The sequence below is a fragment of the Barbatula barbatula genome (assembly GCF_947034865.1).
Source record: "Barbatula barbatula genome assembly, chromosome: 24".
Taxonomy (NCBI): Eukaryota; Metazoa; Chordata; class Actinopteri; order Cypriniformes; family Nemacheilidae; genus Barbatula; species Barbatula barbatula.
Window position 1 is genome coordinate 5,266,973 of NC_136787.1, and position 12,479 is coordinate 5,279,451.

A 12,479-nucleotide genomic window follows, 5' to 3' on the forward strand; every position below is an offset into this window, starting at 1 on the left:
CACACATTTTGTCGTAGACGTCATTTCCTTGTCGTTCGCGGTGCACTGTGGGAGCTGGGTTTGCAGCCATGGCGGACGCCTTCGGTGATGATTTGTTCAGTGTATTTGATGAAGATCAGCCTGGCTCTGGTAAAAAAGCCACTCCAAAGTTAGAAGCTCAGTCAGGGTGAGTGAACGGACACTAAACGGGGTTATCAGAATGTGTCCGGCGGCTCACATTGTCGGATATCGCCACGCCATGTTGGACGCATGCTCTGTTCAGACGCGCGCACACACACTTATCCAGTCTGATGGATCACACATTAAATACAAACTATACGGTGTTGTGTAACTTTTAACAATATCTTTTTTGACCGATAAACCGATAAAATGTTGTGTGTTACGCATATCATATGAGCTTTGAGTCCTAATAGTTGCGCATGGGGTTCGACAAATCGACGTGCCACCCTAATACACTTTTAGTTTGCTCCACGTGCTTTCTTTTGGCCATACAGAATATGTGTGTTACATTTTACAAGGTTAAAATGCGAACTGACAACGTATTCAAACCATGTCTGATAATCACATTCGAGGCCTGGTGATGTCACTCTGATTCAAGATCTTTAATACATTTCTGGTGAATACTATTAATACGAATTTGTTATTATTTAAGGAAAACTGATAAAGGAGGTAAAAAACAGACGGGTTCACCAGCTGCCCGGAAAAGAGATGCTGAAAATGATGGTCCAGATGAGATGGTGCTTGGGAAAAAGCAAAAACTGGAAACTGTGTCGTCTGAGGAGATCAAGTAAGAATTGTTCTTATTTTGTAGGGGCCGTCAGCGTGGATCGTCACTGGATGGTTTACCCCAAAACCCAAAATGTTTTTCATACAATGAAAGTGAATGGGGACTGAGGCCACGTTTGCGCGATTTAAAAACGGAAAAGTTTTTCTTTTGAGTTTTTGAAATGTTTCACGTACACACGACAACGTTATCTAAGCAATCCGCGTTTACACAGATCCGCTAAAACGCTGTATTACACATGCCACGCTAGAAGTAATAGTAAAAACAGTCCCTGATGATTGATTGACGGTTTATTGGAAGGCGAACTTCCGTCGCTAAAGAGACCATACAAAACAGAGCACTGCATTTCTCCCCATTTATAGTTAAGAGAAGCGTGCGCACATATACAAACAAACAAGATGGCGAAAAGTTTGGACATTCAAACGTTTTCCTTCCATCTTCTCGTCCTCCCGGGTCTGATCCAAAAGCGCTGTGTGTTACCGCTGGTGGTTCTAGCACTAGTGTAGTAAATCTACACTTTGCTGGAGAAGCGTTAACAAACTATTGCGCGGCACAAAAAAACCCCATGTAATCCGCCATAGTTGTATTTGTTTGTTTCTTCGTTGTGTTTGGGTGTAAACCTCACCCCCACACCTTATACACATGTGTACGATGTAATTTTCTCATTCTTGCGTACTGCGGGGTTTACACAGAAATGAGAAAGCCGTTTCTGTGTAAAGGGACAGCCAAATCAGATCAAATGTTTTGCTCTTTCACTTGAAAACGGTCTTGTGTAAACGGCCCCTGAGTGCAAAATGTCTAATCATGCAGGAATTAATTACTAGTGCAAAAAAATACAAAATGTAAATGTTGTGTAAGACGTTTAGGAGAATGCGTGACGACTAAATATATAGTGAAATGTTTCTATTTTTGTTGTCTTTCAGTTTGGCAGAGCTCATGCCTAAAGTAAAAACGGAGCAGGTGGAGACAGTGGAGGGATGCAACCATGAGGTCTGGACAAAGCGGTTAAGATTTAATTTATGGACTTAAGTTGCGCTTATATTTTTGAGTTTGAATCGAATGCTATATGTCCAGCTGTTGTTGACCTCATCTTTTGTTCTCAGGTGGCTTTACCTGCCAATGAAGAATACAAACAGCTCAAGCCACGGGTTGGAAAAGCTGCTAAGGTAACTTGAACTAAACGTGAACATTCTGTGTCTAAATTGATGTTGCATTTGTTCGAACTTTGTTGGTTTCCTTTCAGGAGTATCCATTTGTACTGGACCCGTTCCAGCGCGAGGCCCTCCTTTGCATCGAAAACAACCAGTCTGTGCTTGTGTCAGCCCACACGTCAGCTGGGAAGACCGTGTGTGCAGAGTACGTGTCCGTTAGATATTTTTTGTGACATTGTAAAGCATGTTTGACACAGACGTAGACCCGATGCAGGTTTTTGAGTCTTTGCGTCCTCTCTTGCATGCAGGTACGCCATCGCTCTGGCGCTCAGAGAAAAACAGCGAGTGATCTTTACCAGCCCCATTAAGGCCTTGAGCAACCAGAAGTACAGAGAAATGTATGAGGAGTTTCAGGACGTGGGTCTGATGACCGGTGATGTCACCATTAACCCCACAGCCTCTTGTCTGGTCATGACTACTGAGGTGAGACAACAGCCTGTTATTGACACTCACACATGTCTGAAAACACCCTGAAATGCGCCATCAGGACTAGGTGCAGCGAGCTGCGCAGACGCACGTTTTCTTTATACAAGGCAGGCTTCGCAAGCACGCGTCTTTATACAACTTTTTAAAACGCATGCTGTGCAGGCACGCATTTGCAAACTTTTTTTTATACTCCACGAGTTCCCCTGTTATTCTGATGTTATATTTTATAGAAGTTATAAATCAAGCTGCGTCTTCTTTATACAACGCAAGCTGCACAGACGTGTCATCTTTATTACGCGAGCTGCACAGACCCGTCGTCTTTATACAACCTGAGCTGCGCAGACAGACGTCATCTTTATACAATGCGGTCTGTACAATGTGAGCTTATATGCCCATTAGCTTTCTTCAAATTGGTTTACAACGTGATTTGCAGCCTGCAGCACAGAGCAGCATGCATCACATGATGAAAGTGAAACATTTGTTGGAATCACGATGCCGGCCCGTGATTTCTATCAGCCATTCGGCCCAACCCTATTCAGGACTGGTCCATGTTTATTTGTTTTTTTATTGTTTGTTTGTGTGTTGGTTTAGATTTTGAGGAGCATGCTCTACAGAGGATCAGAGGTTATGAGGGAAGTGGCGTGGGTCATCTTCGATGAGATCCATTACATGAGAGACTTAGGTTTGTGATGTTTAATCATCAAATGTCAAACAGTTGATTATCGCAGACTTAAAATAAATTACTTGTGTGCAGAACGTGGAGTGGTCTGGGAGGAAACCATCATCTTGCTGCCGGACAACGTGCACTATGTCTTTCTGTCGGCCACTATTCCCAACGCTCGACAGTTTGCAGAGTGGATCTGTCACTTACACAAACAGGTGGGTTGCTATGGTCCTGATTCACAAAGTTCATTATTTAAAACAAAGCTGATCTGTCCACATTGACTTACTGTTCTGATTCCCCTTGTGTTTACACACAGCCCTGTCACGTGGTGTACACAGACTACCGCCCCACTCCCCTGCAGCACTACATCTTTCCAGCAGGGGGCGATGGACTACATCTTGTTGTGGATGAGAATGTAAGCAATTTGATTCGGTCATCTGGGTTTAAAGCACACTCCGCTACTCTCGGTTATATGGAATTCAATAAGCTGCTCCTTGTTCCAACCAGTCTGGCAAGCCTTGGGTGTATTTGTCATTTCCAGACTGCCATGTCTTCAATTTATTGAATGCAGATTCTCAATAGAGTTTTGCGTAACTACAAACCCACAAGTTCTCAAAATATTGTGGTTATGTAATCATAATATTTTGGTCTTTCATGTCAGGGAGAGTTCAGAGAAGACAACTTCAACACAGCTATGCAGGTCTTGAGGGACGTGGGGGAAACAGGAGGCAACAGTGGGGCCAAGTGGGACCCCAAAGGTAGAAAGGGTGGAACCAAAGGTTTGTATGCATTAAAGTCAACATGATATTTAAGGGATAGTTCACCCAAAAATGAATTAATCGCCCTCGAGTAGTTTCAAACCTGCTTAAAGTTCTTTGTTCTGTTGATGTTCGCAACTGATATTTCTGGGGCACCGTTGACTGTCTAAGGTGCCCCAGGTCGGTTTCTTTTGTTTTGTTTATACAATATTTTTTTCTACTATGATAGTCAACAGTGACCCAGAAATTGCTCAGTTAAAAATATCTTTGTGTTCAACCAAATAGAGAACTTTTTATTCAGGGTTGGAGCAACTCGAGGGCGAGTATTTCATGACATAATTGTCATTTTTGGGTGAACTTTTCCTTTGAAGGAGCACAAAAGGAGATATTGGGCAAGTCAAGCTATAAAGAACTAATGAATGCCATTGAAGTGTCATAAAAGCAGTGTGACGCATGCATTAGCTTCTTGATCCACACCTTTAAATAACTGGCCTTTTCAGCTGATGTCACCAAGTCCTCTTAATTTTTAACCCCATCTTTTAAAAGCATAAAAGATCCAATCATTTTCCTATGAGGAAAATCCCGTAGTACTTTTTTCATACACAGATTAGGGAAGCATCATGGGTTGCAAATGGCATTTGTATGGTTAGTTCTAAAAGTAAAGGGTCCTTTTAATAAAATTTGTGAAATAAGGGAACTCAAGCTTTCAATTCAGCCATATAAATAATTAACCACATTAACTTCCTGTTACCCTTATCTCGAACAGACTTTCATTGCTTTTCTGTGCATCTAAATCATTGACTTGACCCTGTCTTCGAGACTAATCGAGGGTTCACATTTGCCAGAATACTGAATTATTATACTGTTGTGTTCATCACAGGTCCATCCAACGTCTTTAAGATTGTGAAGATGATCATGGAGAGAAACTTTCAGCCGGTGATCATCTTCAGCTTCAGTAAGAAGGAGTGCGAGGCTTACGCCCTACAGGTGGCCAAACTGGATTTTAACACAGGTATAATATTATTGGAAAGGCAAAGCAACATTATAACACATGCTAGTGAAATAACCTGTGCTTAACTTCTGACAGGGACTGTTGAGTTGAAAAACAAATGACACAATCTTGCATATTATCAAAACCCTACAATGAGGGTGCTGAGTTTTGCCAGCATCACTTACATTGTTAAACAATCCTCTTTCATCAGTTCACACTTAAATAGAGTAAACGGTAAACTTAAATATTGGAGGCAGCATATAGTCATTCATTGTAGAAAAAAACATAAAATTCTGTCATAATTTATTCACCCTAAAGTTGTTCCAAATCTGTATAAATTGAGAAATATATTTGGAAGAATGCTTGTATCCAATAAAACATAGCAATGGTAGTCGAAAGGGCCCCAGAACTGTTTGCTTTCCTAAATGTCTTCAAAAATCACCTTTTGTGTTCAACAAATACATTTATAAAGCAATCTTTCCTACTAGAACAAAAATATGTATACAGATCTGGAACAACTCGGGTGACTAAATGAAGACAAAATTTTGGGCAAACTGTTCCTTTAAGTTTTAAAGTGGTGTGTCTTTCTCTTTTGGCTTGAAGATTTATTTCTCCTATTAATTACAGAAAAATGTTATAAATACAAGTTATGGCCAGAATGTCAGAAAAAATGAGCTGAAGTTTTGGACCGTTATTGGATCCGGGGAATTTTCATCTATTCCAAACAGAATATGCTGCAATCACAGAGCCAAATGCATGAACGCGTGTCTGTTGACGTGTTGAGCTCTCTTGATGCGAAGGGACGCACGCACACCCTCGCAGGCCACATGGGCTTTTACCAGCTTCAGCTGTGGAAGTGCTGTCGTTCCCATGATGCTGTTGCAAGACTAAATAGATTTTTTAAGGGTCTTGATGTGGTGCACGCACAGAAGCATTTCATAATCGTGGTCTTGTTTTGGTTGGGAAATAGCATGTACTTAGTTTAATCTTTGGTCTTTGATGGTATGTGCGCACTGCTGGCGGTCCACACAGCTGTTTCTGTTTTACAGGTTGTGCTTTAGGTAGGGAGGCTGTTTTGTTTGGCATTGTCTGAGCAGATGTCGTCATAAGAGCAGTCCAACTCAAGTGTGATTTCGCAGAAGCTTTCCAGAACCTTTTCAGCTTCCAAAGTCTAGGGGTCTGTTAGTTTTCAGTGTCTTTCAGAGGCATTGTCTTCTACAAAGCATGAACAAATTGATCAAGTCTGGTCAAATTTGGCTGCTTAGACACTATTATGTTTTTCAAGAGAGGGTTCTGTCATCGTAAAAGAAAATGCAAGCGCAAATAAAGGGGATAGTTCACTGCAAAATTTAATTAAATTCTACCCTCATGCGGTTGTGTCTATACTATGGACGCCAATGGGGGCCGATGTTGTTTGGTTACCAACATTCTTCAACACATCATCTTTTATACAGGTTCATACAGGCATCAAGCGTGACATTAGGGCGAATACATTATTAAATAATTAGTATTTTTAGTTGACCGGCCCCTTTAAATAACTGTTCAGTAGCAAGAACCGTTAACACAGGTTGTGGTGACCAGTGTTGGGTAAGTTACTCTGAAAAAGTAATGAATTACTATTTACTAATTAAATTACTGTACAAATTACAGCAAAAATCTGAGTAATCCCTTACTTTACACAACTCATTCAATTACAGTAACTAATTACATAGTAACTAGTTACACCCGACACGGCTGCTGACCAACCAGTGTTTTTTGGTCCAGTGTACAATGTTTGTCCTAAAGTAAAACCAGTTGGATTCGAGAACCATTGATCTATATTTAGTTGACCGTGTGTTATTTTAATGTGTTAATCCCTCTGAGATCTGATAACGCCGCGTGTCATGTGCAGAAAAAGAGATGTTCTAATCCCAGATGATCCATTGTATCTAGGCTGTATTCAGAGTAGGAAAACATAGCAGCTTCTCCTTCTCTCACACTCATATGGAGTCTTTCCATTCCCTTTTCAGTATCATTCTTTAAGCCCCGCTACGTGTTTCTCTGGCTTGTAGCGTTTCTCATGTGATCATGGAAACTCCTTCAGCATCTGTGTTAAAACACACACCCTCTTCAACGGCGCTTGAATTCTTTGAAAGGCCTTTGAGCTCACACGTGTGCAGTATCAATGTTCAAGTTGTTATTCTTTTTCCAGCTGCTGTTTTTCTAATCCCTCATGATTTGCTCTGTAGATGAGGAGAAAAAGCTGGTGGAGGAAGTTTTTAACAACGCCATAGACTGCCTTTCGGACGAAGACAAGAAGCTGCCTCAGGTACCCGGGCTTGACAGTGTTAACATGACCTGACCGATGTGTCTGTATTGTATTTACAATATTTGTTGAGCTCTCTGAAGTGGTTGCTTTTGAGGATGTTCCCTTAGAACGTCACAATATCAGACTTTTAAAGGGAGAGTTCGCTCAAAATGAAAGTTCTGTCAATTACTCGCCATCAGGTTCTTCTAAACCTGTAAACATTTCACTGTTCTGTTTAACACAAAATAAAATATTTAGAAGAATGTGGGACACCAAAACTGTTTTGGGGCACAATTGACTGGTATTGTAGGTTTTTCATACTATGCTAGTGAATAGTGCCCCAGAACTGTTTGGTTATAAATGTTTAAATCAAGTTTTTTGGAACAACTTGAGCATTAGTAAATGACAGATTATTATTTTTTTTGAGTGAACTATACCTTTACTACATTTTTGTAGCCCAAAAATTATTTACGATAGCAATATCATTACAAAAAATGCTACCAGTCAACATTATCTTGAATTTTGTATGTTTTTTTAATAAATCACACTCCATATACTCAATATACACATTGTTAAACAGAACCACAACCTATTTAAGAGTGTCAGCTATACGGTATTATGAAAATATTATCAATAATATTATTCGCGTCACCTACATGAAAGGTAGCTTGATGTAGTGGATGACAAACACCTTGGTAGGTTTTGGCACATTCTCTTAGTCTGCCTCTGCCTAGTTTGTTCATACCTTCTTATTTACAACTACTTGGCTCGGTTGTTTACAACAAGCTTTGACATCAAGGTCTCTGCGTTTGAGTTTTTAGCCATAGATATTCATTCAGCATTTCTCGTCATGTGACGCAGTTGTTTTGGCTGCGCTTCACTTTGATAGCATTGTTCAAGATTATCCCAGTTTACTCATGCGCAGTACAAGAATATAAGCGTTTTCAGATGTTTAGTGTGGATGAAGCTTCTGAAACGCTTAAACACTAGTGTGGACAATGGAGATTTAATGACAATGGTCGTCAATGGGGCCCCAAAACGGTGTGCTTTCCTACATTCTTGAAAATATCATCTTTTGTTTTCAACGGAACAAAGAAATTTAGAAAGAGCTGTACGTGCAAGGCTTGTGAAAATGCCAGGCATTGGCAAAAGAATTTGGCAATCCTAAAAGTTCATACATTTTTCCATTCGGGTCCTCCTCTCTGCCTTTGACTGTTTTACTTCTGCGTCCACATCTCAACACTTCATTTGTGCGTTTCCACATTGCAGAAGTGCAAAATTTGTCCGGTGCTCAGATCAAATTTTAAGATAAAGTTCAGATAAACTGATCCCAGATCAGAACTCTTGCGTTTGGAGGATGAGTGATTAGAAGATCTGGTTCATATAAATGTTTCCTTTACAAGGGGACGTGCCATCCGTCAGTATGGTTTGTTCTTTATCTGTTTTGAAAGTCTCAGGATTTTCTTGTAAGCTAGCACTGTGAATGTCACAAAGTGAAAAGAAAACACAGCAGTATCAACTTTTTTTACTCTTAACCAAACAACGTTGGCACCGATTGACTTCCATTGTATGAACACAAAAGCACTGAAACATTTCTTGAAATATCAACTTTTGATGAGCCTGAATAAATGATGACGGAATAAATTTTTGGCTGCGCTGTCCCTTTAAATGATGTTGTCTCTTTACAGGTTGAGCATGTTCTACCGTTGCTCAAGAGGGGGATTGGAATTCATCATGGAGGTCTGCTTCCCATCCTAAAGGAGACCATTGAGATTCTCTTCTCTGAGGGCCTGCTGAAGGTGAGATGTCTTAGTGGGATTCGTTGTTGTTGTGTTTATGTTGTAAAGCTGTGTCCCCATTCATTTTCATGAAATTGCACTTCTCAGAAACACTTTGGGTGTTAACATGTTGTTCTCCCTCTAGGCTTTGTTTGCTACAGAAACTTTTGCCATGGGGATCAACATGCCTGCTCGAACCGTTCTCTTTACCAGTGCACGTAAATTTGACGGCAAAGACTTTCGCTGGGTGAGTCACAAACTGTTCTGATCTTCCAGCAGCAATGCCTTTACTTAACGGACACAGTGACACACCGAGGACACGGGGTCGTGCTGCAGCCCCGTCCAAGTTGCCACGTATTGTTTGCGTGAATGAAGCAAGGATTCAAGCTGTTGCGAATCAAAGAGGCCCATGGCGTCTCCGGCACAGCTCGAGTGAGCGATGGAGGCTGCCATCTAAAACTTTCTGTGTGGAACATCTGGTATCCATGAGCTTGCCAGAAGGTTTTGGCTAACACGCAGCAGGCCCCGAGCCCCTCTCCGGGACTGGAAGCAGTTAATAAGGGATAAAAACTGATCTGGGGTCAGCACTGGGTTGCAGTAATGTAGCAGAAGAACATTTGGAGGGGTTATCGGGCAGAAACAATATTTGCAAACGAATGGGTTGAAAGCATAAGCTCGCTGTTTGAGGTTGGTGCCAGGTTGTGATTAATCTGAGCTGTGCCAGTACGAACGTTTGAAGGAAAGCGAGTGGAAAGCACTTTCCGGTGCTGCAGGATTTCAGTGTTTGTTAGTGACCACATATTATGTGGTTATGAATGTCAACAGAACATACAGCTTCGTGATCGATGGAAATTGAAAAGGAAAGATGAAAATGAATGCAGAACCGTATGTTGATTGTTCATGGTTAGACACTTTAAAGAGACAGTTCACACAAAAATAAGTTATTTCATCATTTACTGGCCGCCTTTGGATTTCAAACCTATACGAGTTTGTTTCTTCTGCAGAACACAAAAGATATTTTTAAGAATATCGTTAGCCGGTCCTCATTCACTTGCGTTTGTTTTGTGTCCATGGGTAGAAGTGACCTGTTTAAAGACGTACGTCATTTCATGAATAAAGCATTTAAAGAGAAAACATAACATGCTGAAGGCTCGTGACAAGTGAAAAATGTGAACTTCCGTTGTTACTCTCAATGGCTCAAGGTGACATCAGTCATCTTATTTTTTGACCCCTCCCCTCTAAGAGCTCATGAGCCAAAGTCAAACCTGCTTTTCTTTCTCATCATTGTTTTTTGCAATATTTTAAAGTACGTAGAACAAAATGATTTGTGAATGGCATTTATTGTTAACTTACTGCATTCTACACTTCTTCTTTACTGTCGAACGACATTATTATGAAAGCGACTTCTCGCTGTAGTATGTCATAAAAGTCAGTCTTTAGTTATTAACATGAATGAGAATCCAAACACTCCAAAAGTGAGACGTAACCGAACTGCTTACTCAGACCCACAAAAAACAGCATGTAGCATTTCAAAGGTGTTTAATAGCAAGTACAAAGTTTCCCTGAAAGTTCACGCTGGCAAGTTCAAAAGCACTTTTTGTAGCCAGTGCCTGCACTAAGGTAATAAATGCATTTCTTTCCTTCACTTTAGATCACTTCTGGAGAATACATCCAGATGTCAGGCCGTGCTGGTAGAAGAGGAATGGACGAGAGGGGAATCGTCATATTTATGGTGGATGAGAAGATGAGCCCCGCGGTGGGCAAACAGTTACTAAAGGTAAACGATGCTGCATTTTAATGCACCTTGACGGTTTGAAGGTCCAATGTGTCATTTTATGGAGAATATATTGAAAGTAATACTATATAATATACATAACTATGTCTTCAGGGGTGTATACAGGCCTTGTATGATGAGGCGTTATGTTTTTATGATCTTAGAATGAGCTATTTCTATCTACATACACCGCGACCACCTTATGTGGAATTCATGTTGTTTCTACAGTAGACCTAAACGGACAAACGGCTCTACATAAGAACAAAAATTATATCGCTGTATATGTCATAACACGATATCACCGGTACGGTCCAGTGTCACGCCAAAAAGCATACTTTCTTCCAACTGGATTCACATCCACATTTGTCCACAACGTGGTTGTTAAACAGTTAGTCCCACATTGCACTATTTTAAAGACCAACACACTGACGCACAAAAACTCCTAAACCCCTTAACGTCCACTAAGCTTTTGGCTCCTTGTCCAGGCGGGCCGCCACATTCATAAATATACTCTTCAGTGTGGTGTCAAATCCATAAGCCCTCACGCCTGCATGGATTCCTCCTCAATCTCCTATTGCTGTATCCCATCTCTGTTAGGGGTCTGATGAAGTCTTGCTCAACACCCTTATGATTGAATTTATATTGAAGTGTCCAACGAAATACTGGGAAAGCCTTGTCATCGCCTCGCATTGTCTAATTTTCCACCAGGCTTTCACAAAGTTGTCCTCTGTATTGTGTAAAATGAAGATTAATAGGGCGAGCTTGGAAACGGCATGGATTTTTTCCTCTTAAGATAGTTATTCATACATGGGTCAAAGACGAAAAAGGGTTGAAGCATGAAAACAATAAATGTAATATTGCTTTAAATTAAAAGGAAAACTTTTTTTAACAACAGTAGTTGAATTGCATTTTTGTGTTTCAATTTTGGCCAAAAGAAAAAATCAAATGTTTTTACAGAAGAACATTTCTGGAAGACGCCCAATAAAATCTTGTCAAACATATTTACAACAAAAATAAATGAATGACATATTATGACTTATTACTTTCACCCCAAATGTTAATTTGTTAAAAAAACGTATTTGCCACTTTCCTTGGTTTTGCCCATTTGTCAATAAGAATGTTTTACTAATTTAAAGCACAATAAAATGTAATATGCTCCCTTATTCTTTTATGTATTTTAGTATATACAATGTAATGTTATTTCAACCACATTTTGACATTTTATTCTCCAAAAACTTAGTTGAATCCATAAAGTAGGCATTTAACTTGCATTGAAAGGAATTGTTCATTGTTGAAAGTGACAATTCCTTTATTTGTGCTTTATATGGACATGAAATCACCTTTGTACATTTCTTTTGAGGGGGACATCTTAATGTCTTTGACCCACATGTTTGATGAGGGCTTGAGTCTTTTTTCTTCAGAGAAATAGGTGTTTGCATAAGCTTTGTAGTACAATTTGTTATGGACACATTGTAATCGGCAAGATTGTAAAGAGTGAAAGATCATCTGTATAATAGCTTTATGACGCGTGCCGTTTGATATGCAAGTATGAAAGACTTTAAGGGTATAGTTTACATGAAAATACAGTCGGTCATCATTTTTTGTCACTTGAACCTGTACTCAAAAGAAGATATTTTGAGAAATGTCTCGGTGGTTTTGTGTCCATGCAAAGGAAGTCAATGGGGGCCAGTGATGTCCGGTTACCGACATTCTTCAAAATATCTTCTGTTGTGTTTTGCAAAAAAAAGAAAGATATTCAGGTTAGAATGAGTCAGAAGTTTATTTTTTAGTGTACTATCCCTTTAG

General features: G+C 40.0%; 1 protein-coding gene across 1 annotated transcript in view; it reads left to right on the forward strand.

Annotated features, from left to right (window-relative positions):
* mtrex (Mtr4 exosome RNA helicase) overlaps nucleotides 1-12,479 on the forward strand; it is a 22,016-nt gene continuing 9,537 nt past the window's right edge. Inside the window, exons 1-15 of the mRNA XM_079449425.1 lie at nucleotides 1-166; nucleotides 653-787; nucleotides 1,708-1,774; nucleotides 1,888-1,950; nucleotides 2,028-2,140; nucleotides 2,244-2,418; nucleotides 3,013-3,103; nucleotides 3,176-3,300; nucleotides 3,402-3,500; nucleotides 3,747-3,864; nucleotides 4,724-4,855; nucleotides 7,063-7,142; nucleotides 8,810-8,920; nucleotides 9,045-9,146; nucleotides 10,551-10,676. Coding sequence (XP_079305551.1) covers nucleotides 69-166; nucleotides 653-787; nucleotides 1,708-1,774; nucleotides 1,888-1,950; nucleotides 2,028-2,140; nucleotides 2,244-2,418; nucleotides 3,013-3,103; nucleotides 3,176-3,300; nucleotides 3,402-3,500; nucleotides 3,747-3,864; nucleotides 4,724-4,855; nucleotides 7,063-7,142; nucleotides 8,810-8,920; nucleotides 9,045-9,146; nucleotides 10,551-10,676 — 1,635 coding nt within the window. The 5' untranslated portion in view covers nucleotides 1-68. The remainder of the gene's footprint in view (nucleotides 167-652; nucleotides 788-1,707; nucleotides 1,775-1,887; nucleotides 1,951-2,027; nucleotides 2,141-2,243; nucleotides 2,419-3,012; nucleotides 3,104-3,175; nucleotides 3,301-3,401; nucleotides 3,501-3,746; nucleotides 3,865-4,723; nucleotides 4,856-7,062; nucleotides 7,143-8,809; nucleotides 8,921-9,044; nucleotides 9,147-10,550; nucleotides 10,677-12,479) is intronic.